This window comes from Pseudophryne corroboree, chromosome 4, assembly GCF_028390025.1.
Source record: "Pseudophryne corroboree isolate aPseCor3 chromosome 4, aPseCor3.hap2, whole genome shotgun sequence".
Lineage (NCBI taxonomy): Eukaryota > Metazoa > Chordata > Amphibia > Anura > Myobatrachidae > Pseudophryne > Pseudophryne corroboree.
The window spans coordinates 922,455,098-922,476,365 of record NC_086447.1 but is presented as its reverse complement, the minus strand read 5'-3'; the positions used below and the strand labels follow the sequence as shown (position 1 = coordinate 922,476,365).

Below are 21,268 nucleotides of genomic sequence, written 5' to 3'. Positions count from 1 at the left end.
TAAAGTTTTAGCTATAACCACCCAAGCTGCAGATGGTGACATAGGGGAAATTAAGGCAGCTCCCCCTGAAGCTAACCGTTATACTCTAGCTTCAGGCTTGCAACTGTTATATAGAGTACAAGTCAGGTGTGCGCAGATCAGAGACACTGCCCCAGCTGAACCTGATCTGGCACAAAAAAACCTCAGCATAAGGGAATACTATGACAAATTGTCAGTTAAACAAGAGAATGAAGGATTTCCCATTGCAGAGGCTAACAATGCCAGACTGTTCAAGACCAGGTTCCTTAATGGACTTAGACCTGAATACAGGCAGCAGCTGTATGCTGTCCGACCAGAAGCAAATTTGATGAACATTACCTCACTATGTTAGGTTCCTGGTGCTCAGAACAAGGGAGATGTTCATGAAGTGAGTCCAGAGCACCAGGACGTAATGCTGGGAAAGGGGAATGGAAAGGGAATAGCCCCTGGCGCCCTAACTCTGTTGTCTCACCCGTGCGGTCAGAAATCCCTTGCGAGACTATGGTTTCTTGAGCCCTTGGCAGCCGCGTTTGAAGGGCGGATTATGTCTGCCCAACTCCGATGCCCCCCGGTCTTAGTGAGAGACAAAGGGAAATCCGAGACAGGATGATAACAAGAGGCCCTCTAACTAAGCAAACAGGCCAGGGGCTACAAGCTAACTAAAAACCTAAAGTATGTGCGGAGAAACTGCCAAAGGAAAATAACAACAAAGGAAATGCTGATCAAACGCCGACACAATACCTTTGTGTACCGGCGGTGACAGCATAAGCAGAACCCTCTGCAAAACACCAGGGACAGAAACAATAATGGAATACAGCGGCCTAGGCCAACGGACGCGGCAGAGCCGCTACTCACGGAACCGGTACGAATACTGGCAAACGGACAGGAACCCTCAATGATGCCGACACACACTCTCAGAACTGGAGGACAGGCAGAATCCCAAACGACAGACCGGTGGACACCAGGAAACCAGGAACTTGACCAGGGATAGGCAAAGCCACTGGACCTCAGGGCAGGAACGCCTCACAGCAGGACACGGGATCAGACACAGGAATCGACACAGGGACTGACACAGGAATCAACACAGGAAGCAGCTAGTCAGACACTGCTATACAGGAGCTCAGGGACTGACAGGAACCAGGTCAGACTTCAAGCAGACTGAAAACCAAGAAATATCACCAGCATCTGTGAATTGCAGTCAGCCAGCATATAACAGAGAGGCCTAATTAATAATCCCATGCAGCTGCCCTGTTGCATGACTCTAAACTGACAAGATGCAATTAGCAGCCAGGTGAGGCTGAACACATGGGAACAAGCTGCAATTACACAGACTCACCAGCGGCAGCAGACAAGAGTATTCTAAAACAGAGCAACGGGAAATCCTGGCATGCAAGACAACTTTATAAACATAAAATAGGAATGAACCACTACCTGTGGTTCATAACAGTATCCCCTCCTTAAGGGTGAGCTCCGAGCACCCCATGACACCCACGGGGAACATAAACAGAAGTATAACATAAAATACAGAACAAAAATGCAAAACAGGAATGAGCCACAGCCGTGGCTCATAACATTACCCCCCCCCCCCCCCTTGAGGAGGGGTCAAAAGACCCCAAAATTCAGACTATCCAGAATAAGGGATACAAAAAAAAAAAAAAAAACCTGACACACTGGTCTAACAGACAAGAAAACAAAAAACAAGCTGTAGCAACAACTTGTAACAGTGCCCTCCCCTTGATGGTGGCCACTGGACACAAGACAAGGAAAAAAAAATATTTTTTTTTTTTATCAAGGCAAGAGTCAAAAATTATTTCTTTTTCTTCTTCTTTTTTTTACAAAGCTCTTTAGGTCTGACCAAGGTAATTCCCCAAACATTGTCTGAACTGATGGTACCACCCAGCAAGGCTGCGTTCATATCAGAGACAGGTCTCTTACCCTTGGGAGCTGAACTTTCTGGTAAAGTACTATTATTAGAAGAAGTCAGAAAAGCACATCCTGCAGTCAAAACAACGGGCTGGGACTCTTGTGCCGAGTTTACAGTATTTGGTGGACTCTCAGCAGACAAGACGGGTGACTTAGAGGAACCTGAACCAATTTCTTTGGAACCATATCTTTTAATAATTGCATCACAGAATGCTAGGGGATCCTGAAGAATGGGATCTTCAGCTTTCATTAGGCTGGTCGCCCACTCAAAAGGCTCTCCTCTAAAAGAATAAATCAGATAGAGCCCAAGGTTTTCTGAAGTGATGCCCAGAAATGGTCTAGACAACATAATAGTGTAATAGTGTTTGAAAAGCGCCAGAAATTGGGCTAAGTCCTCATCAAAGGTTATGGATGTTGAGATATCAGAGTCAGGATCTGTTTCCTTCTTATCTGACTGACTGGAGTGCTTTGCTAGGACCTGGTCACTATAGACCTTACTCGAGGCTGAGACTCTCTGAACCCCACCCGGGGCAGTTGCTTTCTGAACCCCACCTGGGGCTGAGACTTTCTGAACCCCACCCGGGGCAGTGACTTTCTGAACCCCACCCGGGGCAGTGACTTTCTGAACCCCACCCGGGGCAGTGACTTTCTGAACCCCACCCGGGGCAGTGACTTTCTGAACCCCACCCGGGGCAGTGGCCTCCGGGAACCCCGCTAGGGCAGTGGCCTCCGGGAACCCCGCTGGGGCAGTGGCCTCCGGGAACCCCGCTGGGGTCAGCACCTCGGATTCTTTTACTGGGACCGGGCCGTTGGCCTCCCTCTCTGAGTCGATAATTATCGAAAGTTCTCCCGGGACTATGACTTCCGGGACTTTTGCTGAAGCAATAACGTTCAGATCCTCCACTAATGCTATGCTTCTTAAGTTCTTTCCTGGGGAAGCGACTTCTAGACCCTTCTTTGGGGCTGCGTCTCTCGAGACCCCACTTGGGGATATTACTTCAAAGATCCCTTCTGGGGTTTTGCTTCTCGAGTTCCCTTCAAGAACTATGGTTTTAGAGACCCTTTCTAGGGTTGCGCTCTTCAAGTCCCTACCTGGGGTAACAGCTTCTGAGACCCCTTCTGGTATGGACACCTGAACTACAATATTTGATGTCCCTCTATAAGCTTGGGCATCGGGTACCGCACCAGCACTCTGGGCATCGGGTACCGCACCAGCACTCTGGGCATCGGGTACCGCACCAGCACTCTGGGCATCGGGTACCGCACCAGCATCCTGAGCTACGGGCACCACTCCAGGACCCTGGGCTACGGGCACCACTCCAGGACCCTGGGCATCGGGCACCACTCCAGGACCCTGGGCATCGGGCACCACTCCAGGACCCTGGGCATCGGGCACCACTCCAGGACCCTGGGCATCGGGCACCACTCCAGGACCCTGGGCATCGCAGGAACCTGGGCAACGGGCACCACTCCAGGAACCTGGGCAATGGGCACCACTCCAGGAACCTGGGCAACGGGCACCACTCCAGGAACCTGGGCAATGGGCACCACTCCAGGGGCTTGCAACTCAGCTTCAACAGGAACCTCAAGAGAGGAGAGAAACATTCTCTTTTGATTCCTAAATCTATAATGGGGCTCCCTTGCCCAAGGACCCCAATTATAGGACAGAGAGTTTTTTAGTGTGGGTTGTGTAACAAGTACCTCTGCCACAGTAGAGACAGGAGTAGGTCTTGTATCCTGACTCAACTTGGCCAGAGGGCAAGACTCGTCACCACACTTTGGCTTGCGCAACTCACAGGTCTGCAGATAGTGGCCTAAACCCCCACAATATAGGCATAAGTTTAAGTTTCTGTGACGCAGACGCTCCTCTGCTGAGAGCCTGGGCCGCAGAAAGCTTTTAAACCTTTTCTCTTCAATTAAACCAGAGGATTCTCTTGTCACCATACTGTGAACAAGAGTCTCTTTAGAGATAGATGTACTCTCAACGACTTCTGGCAAGATGAGCAAGATTTTAGTCAGAAGGTTTTGCAGTTGCTTTAGGGATTGCTGCAAAACTTCTAGTCGCTCTGGTCTCAAAGCACTGAAAACAGAGTTCAGGGCTGCGAGAGATGCCTGCAGGGCTTGCATAGTAGACATAGGAGGATTTAAAACTAGACAAGACAAGGCAGGACTAGACAAGGCAGGACTAGACAAGGCTGGACTAGACAAGGCTGGACAAGACAAGGCTGGACTAGACAAGGCAGGACTAAATTTTTGCTAAACAAAACAAGACTTTTTTTTTTTTTTTTTTAAACACCGGACTGGATTCTAAACACCGGACTGGATTCTAACACCGGACTGGATTCTAAACACCGGACTGGATTCTAAACACCGGACTGGATTCTAAATACCAGACTGGATTCTAAACACCGGATTCTAGACAGGACTGGATTCTAAACACTGGATTGGATTCTGCACACTGAATTCTAGACAAGACTGGATTCTAAACACCGGATTGGATTCTGCACACTGAATTCTAGACAGGACTGGATTCTAGACTAGACACTGGACTGGGCCAAAAAAGAAAAAAAAGTTTTATTTCTTTTTTGTGGTATGGCTGGTGATAATGTTAGGTTCCTGGTGCTCAGAACAAGGGAGATGTTCATGAAGTGAGTCCAGAGCACCAGGAGGTAACGCTGGGAAAGGGGAATGGAAAGGGAATAGCCCCTGGCGCCCTAACTCTGTTGTCTCACCCGTGCGGTCAGAAATCCCTTGCGAGACTATGGTTTCTTGAGCCCTTGGCAGCCGCGTTTGAAGGGCGGATTATGTCTGCCCAACTCCGATGCCCCCCGGTCTTAGTGAGAGACAAAGGGAAATCCGAGACAGGATGATAACAAGAGGCCCTCTAACTAAGCAAACAGGCCAGGGGCTACAAGCTAACTAAAAACCTAAAGTATGTGCGGAGAAACCGCCAAAAGAAAATAACAACAAAGGAAATGCTGATCACACGCCGACACAATACCTTTGTGTACCGGCGGTGACAGCATAAGCAGAACCCTCTGCAAAACACCAGGGACAGAAACAATAATGGAATACAGCGGCCTAGGCCAACGGACGCGGCAGAGCCGCTACTCACGGAACCGGTACGAATACTGGCAAACGGACAGGAACCTTCAATGATGCCGACACACACTCTCAGAACTGGAGGACAGGCAGAATCCCAAACGACAGACCGGTGGACACCAGGAAACCAGGAACTTGACCAGGGATAGGCAAAGCCACTGGACCTCAGGGCAGGAACGCCTCACAGCAGGACACGGGATCAGACACAGGAATCGACACAGGGACTGACACAGGAATCAACACAGGAAGCAGCTAGTCAGACACTGCTATACAGGAGCTCAGGGACTGGCAGGAACCAGGTCAGACTTCAAGCAGACTGAAAACCAAGAAATATCACCAGCATCTGTGAATTGCAGTCAGCCAGCATATTACAGAGAGGCCTAATTAATAATCCCATGCAGCTGCCCTGTTGCATGACTCTAAACTGACAAGATGCAATTAGCAGCCAGGTGAGGCTGAACACATGGGAACAAGCTGCAATTACACAGACTCACCAGCGGCAGCAGACAAGAGTATTCTAAAACAGAGCAACGGGAAATCCTGGCATGCAAGACAACTTTATAAACATAAAATAGGAATGAACCACTACCTGTGGTTCATAACAGTATCCCCTCCTTAAGGGTGAGCTCCGGGCACCCCATGACACCCACGGGGAACATAAACAGAAGTATAACATAAAATACAGAACAAAAATGCAAAACAGGAATGAGCCACAGCCGTGGCTCATAACACACTAGTAGAAGTCCTAGAAGGGATTCAAGATAATGAAAAAGAAAGGAGGGATAAGAGAACTTCCGGCCTAGCCTGCAAGCTGAGAGGAAGCCTTCTCTATGAGCTCCTGCTGGCCCCGCTCATAAAACCAACATAAAACCTATTTCACGGGTCTCCAAGCACCTCTGTACTGGACCACCTGCTTCCCTGATCACTAAGCACCAGAGGGGCTCGGTTGCAGAGCCGGGGAGCCCTTATCAGGGCTTCTGCAGGTTGCGGCCTTCCCCTCCTCAAGAAGCCGGGGCCTCGATTTGGGAGTGGAGCCGTCGGTCCGCTGGACCTGGTGCGGCGATTCTGCGGACCCCCTCTCCCACCTGAGCGGCGCTCCCTGACACCCAAGAGCTCACCCATCAAGTACTGACCCTCACAGGAGACCGGCGGCCGGACAATCTGCGGGAGGTAAGAGCCGGGACGAGTGTGACTGGCGGCCGGCGGCCATCTTGTGGTTGGCGCCGCCCGGACTTTGAGCTCTACTTGCCGATCCCCGGCCTCTCCAGGCGCCTGCCCTCCGACCCCCACCTCACACATCCTTGCAAGACAGATCTCCCCCTCACTGGCGGGGATTAACGACCCGGGGACCTCCGGAGGATCCGTGTCTTATTTACAGGTGGCGGCCATCTTGTGACTGGCACAACTCTCTCCTCACTCCATAGCTAGAACTGGCTGTAACTCTAGCTCCCTCTTGTGACGACTTTTAGATTAGACAACTCACAGCCACTATAAATATATTTCTATACTTCTGCCTATTCTCACACCTGCTCCACCCATAAAACCATGCCGGCTTCTACACCTGTGTGACATTTCTCCTCGCCCATGTGCGCTGTTCACGGACTGATGCCTACCGGTCCTGAGCTACTACTCGTTGGGATGTAACCTGTTATACTTCCCCTTTTTTTTTCCTCTCCATGTGACCTCATTATAGCTTGCTCCTTGCGTGAGGCGACTCCTACTGTATAAATCGGTCCTCCGTTGCCCGCTTATTTTTATGGAAAAATTTCTCATACCCACCCCGATGTCAATTGCTGACCCTGCCTCTACAACCCGAGGCGATACTGTGTGGGGACACTCGTCTGATTCAGATTGCTCTGTCACCCGTTCCAGGTCCTTACAAAAACGCAAGTCTGCTCCGGCCAGTAAGCCTCCCAAAATGAAACCTGCGGATATTGCGGCGGTGCTGGGCCCTCTGCTAGATGAAAAGCTGGCGGGCATTAGAGAAGCTATTGACTCTACTCTATCCAAATTAACTCAACACTCTGGCCGCTTAGATGACGTCGAACAGAGGGTGTCTACCCTGGAGGATGATTTGCATGCAGCACAACTCACCATTAATTCACAGCAAAGTGACATTTCGGATCTGACCCAGAAGCTAGATGATTTGGAGAATCGCGGACGCAGAAGTAATCTCCGGGTGGTGGGTATCCCCGAATCGGTCAAAGGCCGTGAGTTACTTGACCTTCTTTCTAACTGGATACCGCAACAACTGGCCATGGATCTCAAAGGTGCCCCTCTGGCTATTGAGCGGGCACACAGAATCGGCCCTGAACGTAAAACAAACTCTGGTCGCCCTCGCCCGGTGATCATGAAAATCCTTAATTATGCCGACAAAGCTCGACTCCTAGACCACTACCGGAAGACGGATAGCTTAACCTACAACGGAGATCGGCTCTTGATATTTCAGGATTTTTCCACCATTGTCGCTGCTAAACGCAAGGAGTTTGCCCCGTTGTGCAAGCAACTGTTTAACGCCAAAATTAAATTCTCTCTCCTGTACCCGGCCCGGCTGCGGATCTTCGAGGACGGCAAGCCGTTGTTCTTCGATGACATAACACTCGCCAAGGCACACTTCTCGAGTTTACCCACTTGACTGTTGCACTGTTATTATTGCTTGCATGCATGTTTTTCTCTCTTTTTCTTCTCCATCTGTAGGTCACGTGGAGAGGAATAATTGCGCAGCTCTGTGTATACAATGAGCTGTAAATTTTCTTGTTTTTCTTGTTTGTTTTTTATGTTACTGTTTAATATTGTTGGTTGCACCTGCCGGATCTGCCGACCCCGATCCTCCATGGGTCAACCCCTTCCCGCTCGCTGGGACGGGCAGGGGCCCTACTTTACCTCTAGTATATTTTTTCTTGCATTCCCATCCATCGGTATAGGCTGATATAGCTGACCCTGCTCCTACTCCCCCCGCCGCCGCGGAGGATACCCCACTCCTTGCCTTCAATATAGTATCATGGAATGTGGAGGGTCTTAACGCTCCAGTGAAGCGCAAGAAAGTGCTCTCCCACCTCCACCGTTTGACCCCTCACATCACCTTCCTACAGGAAACACATTGGCTGGACGATCCCCGTAACACTCTACGTGCCCCCTGGATCGGGGATTGTATCTCGGCCCCTTATTCTAATAAGACCAGGGGAGTTGCCATCCTTTTTCACAAGTCCCTACAATATTCGATACGCAGAAGGTTTCTCGATCCTAATGGGAGATTTATTTTGCTAGATGTGATTATTGATAATGTCTTGTATACTCTCCTTAATCTATATGCCCCAAATGTCTCTCAACAGGATTTTTTTGCAGTTGTCCTACAGAAACTTTCCTCTTGGGGGAGCTCTAATCTAATCCTAGGAGGAGATTTCAACACGGTCATCGATCCGTCCATGGACAGGTCTGGGGTGAGTACTTCATCCTCCAAATCCGGCTGTGATCTTCTTTCCTCCCTCTGTTCACAACTTGCTCTCTCCGACCCTTGGCGTATCCATCACCCTCTTCTTCGTGATTACTCTTTCTACTCTCACCCCCACTCTACGCACTCCCGTATTGATTATATTTTCTTATCCCGACACCTCTTCCCTAAAGTCACTCACACATCGATTAAAAATATTATTATCTCAGACCATGCCCCTATTATGATTTCTCTTAAGCTTGCGTTGCCCCAATGTTTTTCCAAATGCTGGCGATTCCCTGCTTATCTTACTCACTCTGAGGATTTTCTCCTACACCTTAGACACACTTGGCACACCTACGTTGCTGATAATTTGGCCCAGGCGGAGGATGTCTCACTGTTCTGGAGCGCCTCTAAAGCTGTTATCCGGGGCCACATTATCTCATACATAAATTCTAAACGCAAAACATTTAACTCCCGCCTCCATGAACTGAGCTCCCTTCTCACCTCAACTTATAGAACGTATAAGCGTTCCGACACTCCCGCGCATAAAGAGGCATACCTGACTGCTAAACAAGTATATGATACCTTCCTAACAGAGCAGGCCCAGACACGATATGATTACCAGCGGAACAAATTTTTTAGATGGGGTAATAAATCGGGCAGACTCTTGGCGAACCTCGCTCGGGGACCCCGCACTCGCACATGGGTTGAGGTGGTTAAATCTTCAGACACTATTATATCAGATCCGACAGCCATTTGCGCCGAATTTATGCAGTTTTACAAATCCCTATATACAGCAGAGCCAGATAACGTGGAGACAGGTGAATCCTTTTTGCATGACGCTCAGCTTCCTGTCCTCTCTCGAGATGACAGGGACCTTCTCGAGATGTCTATAACTGAGGAAGAGATACTCACAACTATCAAATCTTTACCAAACGGCAAGAGCCCAGGCCCTGATGGCTTTGGGGCTGAATACTATAAATTACTTAATGCTGAACTCACACCCACTCTAGCCAAATTATATAATCATATCCTTACCTCCGGAACTATACCCTTATACTTCAATGAGGCACGGATAATCGTAATACCCAAGCCGGGTAAAGATCCCTCCCTCGTGGGTTCCTATCGCCCTATCTCACTTCTTAACCAAGACTTCAAATTGCTTACCAAACTAATGGCCAACCGTCTACAGTCTTGTCTGCCTCATCTCATTTCCCCGGCCCAGTTAGGCTTTATTAAAGGCAGACAATCTGTACAAGGTATTAGATCGGCGATAGCTGCTATTTCCCATACCCGCCTTCATAATTTGGAAGACAATATTCTTATTAATCTAGACGCCGAAAAGGCCTTCGATAAAATCGCTTGGCCACACCTTTTTAGAGTGCTCTCCCATCAGCAATTTGGCACTAATTTCTGTAGTCTAATGCGGACCCTCTGCACTGCTCCGATGGCCCAGGTGGTAGTTAATAATGTGGCCTCCTCTTCCTTTTTTCTTGAGAGAGGCACCAGACAAGGATGCCCTCTCTCCCCTTTGCTTTTTAATTTGGCCTTGGAACCTTTTATTCGTTATATCCAACTGCTACCTGGGTTTAGAGGCATTGTTGTTGGGGATCGCGAACTCAAAGTTATAGCCTTCGCAGATGACCTACTTATATGTACCTCTGACCCTAAATGCTCCCTTCCTGTATTGGTAGAGGCAATTGACAGATTTTCGTCTTTTGCTGGCTTCTCCATTAACTTTGCCAAGTCTGAAGCCCTGGCCATATTTGGCCAGGCGAGACTGGGTTGGATTAGACCCTTCCCGTTTAGATGGGCCCCCTCACATATCACCTTTTTAGGAGTGGCTCTACCACAACATCTCTCCACCCTCTATGCACGTAATATAACCCCGATCATACATAAAATACGGACTGAACTTAGCCTATGGCAAAACCTTCCCCTTAATATGTTAGGGAGATGCAACCTGTTTAAAATGGCAAGCTTCCCGAAACTCCTGTATATTCTCCAAATGACTCCCATTCTTCTCACTAACTCCGACTTTTCTTTACTTAATACCTTGCTTTCCAAGTTTATATGGAACCGTAAGCGCCCCAGGATAAGTCTAAAAAAATGTCGCAATCGGTGCGCCAAGGGGGTGTAAACCTACCAAACATTAAACAATACAATCTAGCGTGCTTACTACGTTTCGCTATGGATTGGCTCAGTGGCAACGATGTATTCACAGATACCAAGTTAGAATCTCAGCTTTGTGCTCCTCTCTCTCTTGCTTACCTTCTACATGCCCGGCCCTCTCAAATAAAATCTCCCCAATTTGATAACCCACTATTGTCTTCCACTATTAAGGCGTGGAAAATGGCTAGGAAAGCTCTTGGTCTCAAATATTATTACTCAGTCTCTCTACCTTTGCTTGGAAACCTGGAGTTCCAAAATGGTACTGCCTCTTTGCCTTTTGGTGCTTGGTGCTCCTCTGGTTTAAAGACTCTACGTAATCTGATGACACCTACTCACACTCCTTTGCCATTCCAGGAGGCTATTGAGAAATATGCAATTTCACCCCTGCATGGATTTTACTACTCCCAGGCTATACATTATCTTACATCCGTTCTCCCTCACCTCACGGGAAAAGACTTTGTTAACCCCTTAGACTCCCTTTTACGCTCCAACACATACTCCATATCTTCTATCTATGCGCGCATCCGCACTGAACTGGACCCCCACACTGATTTTCCTGATCTGGCTAAATGGATCTCCCAAGTTCCTACATTCACAGTAGACACCCTATTAGATACCTTTTTTATGACCCTTAAACTAATACCGGCTAGTATATATCAGGAAATGGCCTATAAACTGCTACACAGGGCATATATTTCGCCTAAACAAGGTTTTCTAATGGGTATATCAGATAGGGCCGGATGTAATAAATGCTCAACGGTAGAAGCTGACCTTTTCCATTGTCTCTGGGCCTGCCCTGTCATTCAAAAATTCTGGCATACCTTACACCATTATGGCACCTCAACGCTAGGCATCCCCTTTCAATGTACTGCTCCCTGGGCCCTCTTTGGTCATCTGTCGGACCAACCTGGAATTCCACGCACTGATAAAAAATTGATAGTGTTACTTTCAGCAGTGGGGAAAAAAGCTATATTGCAACAGTGGATCCATCCTACCTCTCCTACTCTCCCTATGGCTACCTCTAGGTTACTCTTCTTATTTAATATGGACTGGCTGGAAGCCTCTATTCACAAGGAAACCCTGACTCCTGCACTCTTTAAGTGCTGGGATAAATACATTTGTACCCTCCCTCCCCACACTAAACTAGCAATACATAAATGTTTCCAATCTAACTTTTGGTACTCTCTCCGACAACTTGATAGCCAAGTTTCTCTAACTGACTGAGCTTCCTATCTTCCCCTCTCCCTCTTCTTCATCCGTACTTCCCTCTCCACACACTTCCTCTTTTCTTTCCCCTCTCTTCTTATTTCTGCTGTTTCTTCCCTGGCGGATTGGATGGACACTTCTATGGACGGATCGGTGGCCTGTGGCTCTTGGTAGGTGTTTTTGCTTATTTTTGTTCTAACGTTTTTGTGATGTTCTTTTTTACCTCTTCTTTTTTTTTTTAATTTGAACTGCCGGAATTGAGTGTCAGTTTTTAGTCAGTCATATTTAGTCCCATTCTCAATACATTATAGCCTGACCGCCGCTCTTCTGGTGGTTTACAATTTGTTCTTGTTAATTGTTTTGGAAAATTGGAAAATTTCCTCCACCTACTCATATATGCTGTGTACTTTTACTTTTCTTATCTGCTTACTTTGATGTCGATATGTCTGATATGTATGCGGTTTTTTTTTCCCCTCATTTCTGTACCATGTTTTGGAGGTATTTAATAAACATATTTGGAAAAAAAAAAAAAAAGAGAACTTCCAAAGCACCAGCTGTTACTATACATGTAGTGCAGGCTGCCCAGTCTAACACCAAGACAATTAAGGTCCAAAATCAAGGCAAAGGTGTTAATAACTCCAGGCCCTACACCACAAGAAATGTGCAGGGTGAAGACATGACTGGTAAATGTTTTTGGTGCAAGGTTTCAGGTCATCAGAAGAAAGATTGCAGAAAATACCAGGCATGGCTGAAATCTAAGGACTCTGTCCCAGCCTTCACGGTACAACAGGAATGACTGAATCCTGCTCCGGGGTCCACCTACTCAAGTGACACCTACACTGACCCACTTAAAGGTACTGTTATGCTTACTCTACCTACAGGAAACACCCTAGAATGCCTTTTGGACACTGGAGCAGCAGTCACTGTACTTAAGAAAACTGACGTCCCAGAAGAACTCTTAACCAGCCACTATGTTGAAGGGACAGGGCTGGGAGGACAGCCCCTCCCTCTTCAGAGAAGTAAGCCAACTTCTCTCCGTATAAATGATGAACTTACACCTGTACCCATTGAATTTTTGACTTCACCCACATGCCCAGTGAATCTGCTGGGAGCTGATATCCTTAACATCATGCAAGCTACTATCCAGTATACCCCACAAGGAATCAAGTATACCAGCAACATTCCAGCTATTATGAAGCCCAACATTGAAGCTGCAATTGAAGTTTTTCTGCTACAAGAAACTGCCAAGCCCAGCTCAGAATTAACCCTTCCAGAATGGGTTACTTCTCAAGTCCCGGACAGACTATGGTCAAAAGGAAAGATGGATACTGGACTACTACGAGTTCAACCTGTCCACCTGCAGCTCAAGCCCGGAACCATACCTGTCTCAATCAGGCAGTACCCCCTTACCACTGCACAAACTGAAGCCATTACAAAGCAAATCCAAGCCTTTCAAGAAAATGGGATCATTGTCCAGTGTAGATCCCCATGGAATACTCCATTGTTTCCTGTGAAAAAGAAAGGTTTTCAAGGTCAAGGTCAAAGTCAAGGTCAAGATGAAGCACAAGAAGTACAATATAGACTTGTTCATGATCTAAGAGAAGTCAACAAGAGACTGGTGATCAATTCTCCTATTGTGCCAAATCCTCATTCCTTGCTGAACCAGATCCCACCTTCAGGGGCCTGGTTCACGGTAATTGATTTGGCCAACGCCTATTTTTCTGTACCGATCACTGAAGAATCACAGACAATGCTAGCCTTCACCCATGATGGAAGACAGTACTGTTGGACCAGACTTCCACAAGGAGGAGCAACTAGTCCGTCAGACTACACTGAAGCAATGTCACTCATCTTACAAGCTTGGAGACCAGTGTTTCCAGAAAACACCCAGCTCATACAGTATGTAGATGATCTACTGCTAGCTACAAGTACAGAAGACCAATGTAAACAAGAGACTGTATCCCTGTTAAGATTTCTGGAAGAGCAAAATTGCAGAGCTTCCAAGGAAAAGCTTCAACTGTGCCAGCAGAGGGTCATCTTCCTTGGTCACTGTATCTCACAAGGAACCAGACACCTCACTGAAGAAAGAAAACGGCTCATTCTACAAACCAAAGTACCAAAGACCATCAAACAGACCAGATCATTCTTAGGTCTTGTCGGCTACTGCAGAGAGTGGATACCCCATGCTTCTATCTACATGCAAGTTCTGTATGATAGTACGAAGAAAGATGTACCAATCTACACCACAGAGCAAGTTGAAGAAGCAGTTTGGAAACTCAAGGCTGCCATAGCATCTCCACCGGCTTTGGGTCTGCCAGACTACACCAAGCCATTTACTCTTTATTGCCATGAGGAAAGAGGTCATGCACTTGGAGTCATTACACAGACGCATGGAAGGAAGCAGCGCCCAGTGGCTTATCTTTCAAGCAAACTGGACAACATTATCCAAGGAGCACCCACCTGTATCAGAGCAGTTGCAGCAACAGCAGTCCTCAAACAGAAATGCATAGACATTGTGCTCAATCATGAACTGATCATTCAGGTACCATATGCGGTGACTGAAATACTACAGCAAGCCAGAACTAAGCACTTATCAGCTGCAAGACTCACCAAGTATGAAGTAGCTCTACTAAGTGCTACAAATGTCACCATCAAGAGATGTACCACCATCAACCCAGCAACTCTACTACCAGCCCTATTGCAGGAAGAAGGAGCAGAGTGTGAATCCCTAGATTCAAAAGGAGGGAGAAGAGGGACATATATCTCTAGCAATGGTACCCAGAGTAACCAGGATGATGAGGACCACGTGAACTATGGGAATGCAGAAAGTGATGAAAATATTCACAATAACATTTTTTCCCATGACTGCATGGCTCTGATGGAACAAGAGACTCAACCACTACCTCATGTCACAGACACAGCCCTTCCTGATGCCCAGCACAACCTCTATGTGGATGGATCAAGATACTATGATAATGGAACCCCATATACAGGGTATGCTGTTACAACAGAGACTGATATCATTGAATCAGGAAGTTTACCAGCACAGCTATCAGCACAAGCTGCAGAGCTAATAGCTCTCACCAAAGCTCTGGAGTATGCAGAGAACACAACAGCTAACATATACACAGATTCCAGATATGCCTGGCGAATTATGCAAGATTATGGTCAGATTTGGAAGAGCAGAGACTTCAAAACAGTTACAGGAAAACAGATACAACAAGCAGATCTGATAAAGAGACTATTTGAAGCTCTGGACAAGCCAATCGAAGTAGCCATCATAAAGATCCAAGCACACACTAAGAATCAAACTAAAGAGACAAGAGGAAATAATTTGGCAGATGCCGAAGCAAAGAGGGCAGCCAAGAGCCCTGAAAAATCAGTAGTACAAGTAATGCTAGCTGAAAGTGAAACCCAGGATCCAGCACACATGGCTGATCTACAGCAACTCAGCCTCTTCCAGAATCAAGCAGGTCCCTTAGAAAAAGCCACATGGCAAAGGAAGGGAGCCATACAAGAACATGATACAGGACTATGGAAGACAGAAGATAAGACATGTTTGCCAAGAGTACTATATCCAGCTATGTGTCAAGTAAGCCATGGAATCACCCATGCAGGAAAAGACCAAATGACAAAACAAGTCAATCAAAGATGGATAGCCCCAGGATTCCAAGGGGCAGCAGAAAAGCATACACAAGCATGTTGGATATGTGGAATTTCAAATCTAGGAAGTAGAACCAAGACTCCAGCAGGAGCCATTCCAAAAGCCAATATGCCATTTCAAAGACTACAGATAGACTATATTCAGATGCCAACTCAAGGCCCGTTCCAGTTTGTACTGGTTTGTGTCGATACCTTCTCCAAATGGGTAGAGGCCTTCCCAGTAGCCAAAGCCACAGCAAAGAATACAGCAAAGAAAATATTGACTGAGATAGTATGCAGGTACGGAGTACCAGAAGTGATTGAATCAGATAGAGGAAGTCACTTCACAGGAGCAGTCATGACTCATATCATGGAGGACATGGGCATACAACAGGCCTTCCACACAGCCTTCCGTCCACAGACTCTACAGCAGATCAGAATCCACATCATCTCCAGCCAGGAGATTGGGTGTACCTGAAAAGACACGTGAGGAAGTCCCTGGAGCCCAGATATGATGGTCCATTCCAGGTGTTACTGACTACCCCAACGTCTGTGAAGTTGAAAGACAGAGAGGCTTGGGTGCATGTATCACATTGCAAACTTTTGAAAGTTAAGTTTGGATAAGAAACAAGAATGTACAGGTTACTAGGCCCCAAGCCAGATAAAGCACTTTGGGGAATAATATTGGGTGCCCCACTGGTAACAGTAGGCACTATTCTTGCCATATATGTCGTAATTGGGGAAAAATATTGTATGTGTAATAAGAAACTGACATGTCAAAACCACACATGCAAGAAAAACATAAGTGATGAAATAGGGCGACACAAAAGAGAGTTACATGACATTTTGAAGAAAGGAGGAGGCAGTGAAGTGAACGTCACACGCCAGGAAAGGGAAGTAGAGAACCCTATCCATGAATGCAGAAATCTGTCACTCACCCCAAAATGTATTTGTGAGCACTGTGAACATCCACCAGAGGAGTCATGTACAGAATGGTGTAAGGCCCCTAGTGGATCAGACCAAAACATGTTGCTACAGTTGCATCAGTTAGTAGGGAATGCCCTTGATACAACAAATTGTTGGGTCTGCTCTCATGGTCCCACTTCAGCAGGAGGGGGAGAGTGGACATTCCTTCCCATCACATTTGAGGAATGGGAGGAATTTCAAGAAGACTACACTGATGAAGTATTATTTAAGGCAAGATCAGATAGATATTTTAACCAGAAACCACCTAAGTTGCTGGCACATCTAGTTACCCCAGAGGTATTCTTTTGCATTGAATTTGAAAAAAGGGAAAGGGAAAGTGCGGTTGACCACAGACAGGGTCAATATTATCCATCAAATATCTACTTAGGGACATTTTACCCTTGTACTATAGCCCCGTTCAGAGTAGGTGGTGTAAAGGGGGATACAAAGCCAGGAGAAGCTCCATATCCCATAACCCTTACAACCTATAGAGGGACACCACTTGAAGGGAGATCAATGACAAATATTGGAGTATGGCCAGGACCAGATTTCCCTAACTGGATGAATGAAACAGGAAGCACCCCTGCTCAGTTAATGGTACATGGAGATGCCAGAGTAGGACTAGAGAACCTAAAAAGAATGTGGGACTATGTACCCCCATGGCTTCCAAGAGATCTGTATTTTCTATGTGGAAAATATGCCTATAAGTGGCTCAACTATGGTGACTATGGAAATTGCACCCTAGGACGCATAGTACCATCAGCAAGAGCAATAGATCATGAGGAGCTAAAAGAAATGATTAGAAAGCAAAAAGGTCAAGTGAAAAAGTATAGCCCTATGCACAGAGGTAGGAGAGAGGTAAAACAAGCAGGGAGAAATGCAAAGAAACTAATCTATGCACCCTGGCATGAGAGAATGGGATTTCTGGACCTCTTTGGGTCAAATGCATATTACAGAGTTGAATCTCTTGCAGGACTCTTAGATGATATTACTGAAATCTATGATAGTACCTTCAGATATGTAGGGAAAGAAATTCAAGAAATAGTGGAAAAACATGTACAAGAGATAGAAGATGCAAAACTTACATATGTCAGTAAACATAACATACCTGACACTCTAGAGGGTGAATGGGGTTGGTTATCATGGCTAAATCCAGTTTCATGGTTTAGTGGAATTAAAGGATGGATTGTAGGAATACTAATGTTCCTTCTAAAAGCTATTGGAATTGCAATTATATTATATCTGTGTTTTAAGATACTGCTTTGTTGTTTTTCAGTCTGTCAGAAACGAATAAGGAAAGCCTTTGAATCTTCCAGATATAAGACATTGCAGAAGAGCCTGGCAAAGAAAGTCCAACAACAATCTGCCCTAATGGATATGAGTCAACGGTCTACCAACCAAGACCAAGAGAAAGACATCAATCCTGTTGCAGATAGGGTAGCTTCCTACCTATAGGAGATGGGTAGCCACTGTATCATTAGAGTAGACTGTTATTGCATAGACTTGTTAGGAAAATGCCAGATAAGGTTGTAATATTTGTTTATTATAAAAAAGGAGGGAAAATGATAGAGTTGATAATTAGCCATTATATTGGGTTATAATAATCAAATGCTTTACATATAAGAAAGTAATGTGTTTAAATAAAGCTTGGACATATTCTAAACGAAGGTATATGAAGTATTAAGCTAAGAAATCTTCATACTGGTTTTTTAGAGAAAAACTAACATCTGGTATTCATTATATATTGTCAACGAAGGCAGGAAATGGCTGTATGCAGTCTATGGAAAGAATGTAGGAACTATAAACAGGATGTGCTAAAGAAAGGCTAACGTAGCAGAAAAGAATTGGCAATGTATGAGATGATTATGCTATAGGATTTACTGGATATTGTGCAATGTATGTTACGAAATTATTGGAAAATAACTGTGCCCCCTCCTTTGGAGAGAGAAATGTGAGCTGGACAATTAAAACCAGATGTATACCGTATGCCTATAAATATGTGTTTTGTAACTCAATAAAGCAGAATACTTGTGAGACATATCCTGTGCGGTTGTTTCATTTAAGTGTTCTCCCAACGCGTTGGCCTTTGCTGCAAAGAGGTGACTTGATACTTGAAGGATATTTCTTTAGTGACCAGACGGAGCTAATGAGCCCAGCTCCATCAATATATATAGCAAATACCACTGACTCATCACAAAATCTACTGAACCATAATGCTGCACTTCCTTGCCGGTGGCTGTTTTAGAGCAGTCCTTTATTCAAATAGGGGGGCCACACTCAGCGATGTTTGACAGTGTTAATGGTGGCAGTTGATGTGGATCCCCTATTTGAACAATGGACTGCTCTGCAACTGCCACTGCAAGGAAGTCCAGGCTTGTCTTCGCATTCAACGGCCATAGGGTAGGCTCCTCAGTGTGAGCGCAGCTCCCGACAGCTCCCGTCCGGCCTCCCTCTTCATTCCCAGCATTCACTGTGGCTATCTATCATTGATAAATACTGAAGCTACATCGCCGGCATAAAGGACGATGAGTAATCATTGTTATCACTCTTCGTTTGGACTACTGATTACGCCGACGCACTCCCCCTCCCCTCCCTTCCCTTCCCATCTCCTCCCGGCTTCCGCAACTCTGCTCCTTTCCTCTGGCCGGACATAATTTTCACTGCTGGGCAGTGAAAATGAGTCAGTCTGACTAATTATAATGCCGTCAGCCATGGGCTCCATTACTGCGGTGCACCAGCTGCACCAGCACTAGTTCCGCCACTGCTTCTTCCCCTCTAAACGAGTGTCTGATTACAAAGTATTCTGAACCTGATCTGTAATTGGGGTTGAAGCTGGGAAGGAAGGGGGGACGACGACAATGGTGTAGTGGTGTAGTCACCAAAGCAAACCTTAGATCAGGCATGTCCAAACTGCGGCCCTCCAGCTGTTGAGAAACTACACATCCCAGCATGCCCTGACACAGCTTTAGCATTCTCTGACAGCAAAACTGTGTCAGGGCATGCTGGGATGTGTAGTTTCCCAACAGCTGGAGGGCCGCAGTTTGGACATGCCAGCCTTAGATTTATTAAATGAACGTGACCTGGAAGATTTTACTCACCAGCTTTTATCCATTGCATGTAATATCTGGAGAAACCATAAACAATTTAGACATTACGGGGGAAATGAAGCTACTCACTGTGCTGCAGGTGACGAAGGACCCCACCGTCAGCGCTTTGTGGATGATCTGGAACAGATCCTTAGGCGCAGTTGCACATTTATATGCTTCACCAACGCCACCAGTGAAATCCTCCAAAGCCTCTATTGACCTCCCGCCCTTCAGAGCTTCATATGAGCCATTGATCCTGTGGGGAAGTGCACATTCTAGCGTCAGGGGTGTAATGAAAATTTTATTTATTACGTTTCTTCTGTAGCGCAGCAAATTCTGTTGCACTTTACAATTGGAAACAAAAGTGATAAAACAAAACTGTGTAATAACAAACAGACGTAGAGGTAAGAAGGCCCTGCTCGCAAGCTTACACTCTAGTCTATAGGGAAACAGGCATTGAGGTGAAGTAGATAAAAGATACATTAAATGGTCTGCCTTAGATGAAAAGAAGACGGCCATGGAGGATTGTTATCCAAAGAACAGCAGAGCAAGTTATTCCTAGCATCAGAACAACTTAACACCACTGTCACAGTACAGTATGTGGAGTAGGACCTACAGATCAATAAAAAAGGTATAGTATTGTATTGTTCAGTAGAGATCAGTATGCATGACCGGCAGTTGTGATGCTTCCGATCAGAAGAATGACAGCAGCATACTAATGGTGAGAATCTCAACAAGGGTTGTACAATCTGTGTGCGCTGTACCCCACTGCAACTTTGTACATGTAAACCAAAGCGTTGTGACTCCCCACTACTTGAGTTGTCGTTTGGAAAAAATATTGAGGGGGGAAAAAAATCCTAAATAAAAAAATTGTTCTTGTGTTTGTACAATCTGTGTGCGCTGTACCCCACTGCAACTTTGTACATGTAAACCAAAGGGTTGTGACTCCCCGCTGCTTGAGTTGTCGTTTGGAAAAAATATTGAGGGGGAAAAAAAATCCTAAATAAAAAAATTGTTCTTGTGTTTGTACAATCTGTGTGCGCTGTACCCCACTGCAACTTTGTACATGTAAACCAAAGGGTTGTGACTCCCCGCTGCTTGAGTTGTCGTTTGGAAAAAATATTGAGGGGGAAAAAAAATCCTAAATAAAAAAATTGTTCTTGTGTTTGTACAATCTGTGTGCGCTGTACCCCACTGCAACTTTGTACATGTAAACCAAAGGGTTGTGACTCCCCGCTGCTTGAGTTGTCGTTTGGAAAAAAATATTGAGAAAAAAAATTCATAAATAAAAAAAATTGTTCTTTTGTTTTGTACAATCTGTGTGCACTGTACAGTACCTCACCGCAACTTTGTTCATGTTAAACAAAGTGTTGTGACTCCCCACTGCTTGAGTTGTTGCTTTGGAAAAAAATATTACAAAAAAATATATTAAAAAATGTTCTTTTGTTTGAACAATCTGTGTGCGCTGTACCCCACTGCAACTTTCTACATGTTAACTTATTGTGACTCCCCACTGCATGAGTTGTCATTTTGAAAAAACATATTGAAAAGATAGCAGAAAAACAAAAAAAATAATAACATTTTTTTGTTTGTACAATGTGTGCGCTGTACCCCACTGCGACTTTGTTAATGTAAACCAAAGCATTGTGACTTAGAAAAAAATATTGAAACCCCCCAAAAATTTTCTTACATGAATTGTTTTCAAAATTTGCAAGACTCA

General features: G+C 45.7%; 1 protein-coding gene across 1 annotated transcript in view; it reads right to left on the bottom strand.

Annotated features, from left to right (window-relative positions):
* The window catches only part of LOC134911032 (calpain-8-like), a 254,013-nt gene that overhangs the window by 184,368 nt on the left and 48,377 nt on the right, over window positions 1-21,268 (bottom strand). Inside the window, exon 5 of the mRNA XM_063919425.1 lies at window positions 19,632-19,804. Coding sequence (XP_063775495.1) covers window positions 19,632-19,804 — 173 coding nt within the window. The remainder of the gene's footprint in view (window positions 1-19,631; window positions 19,805-21,268) is intronic.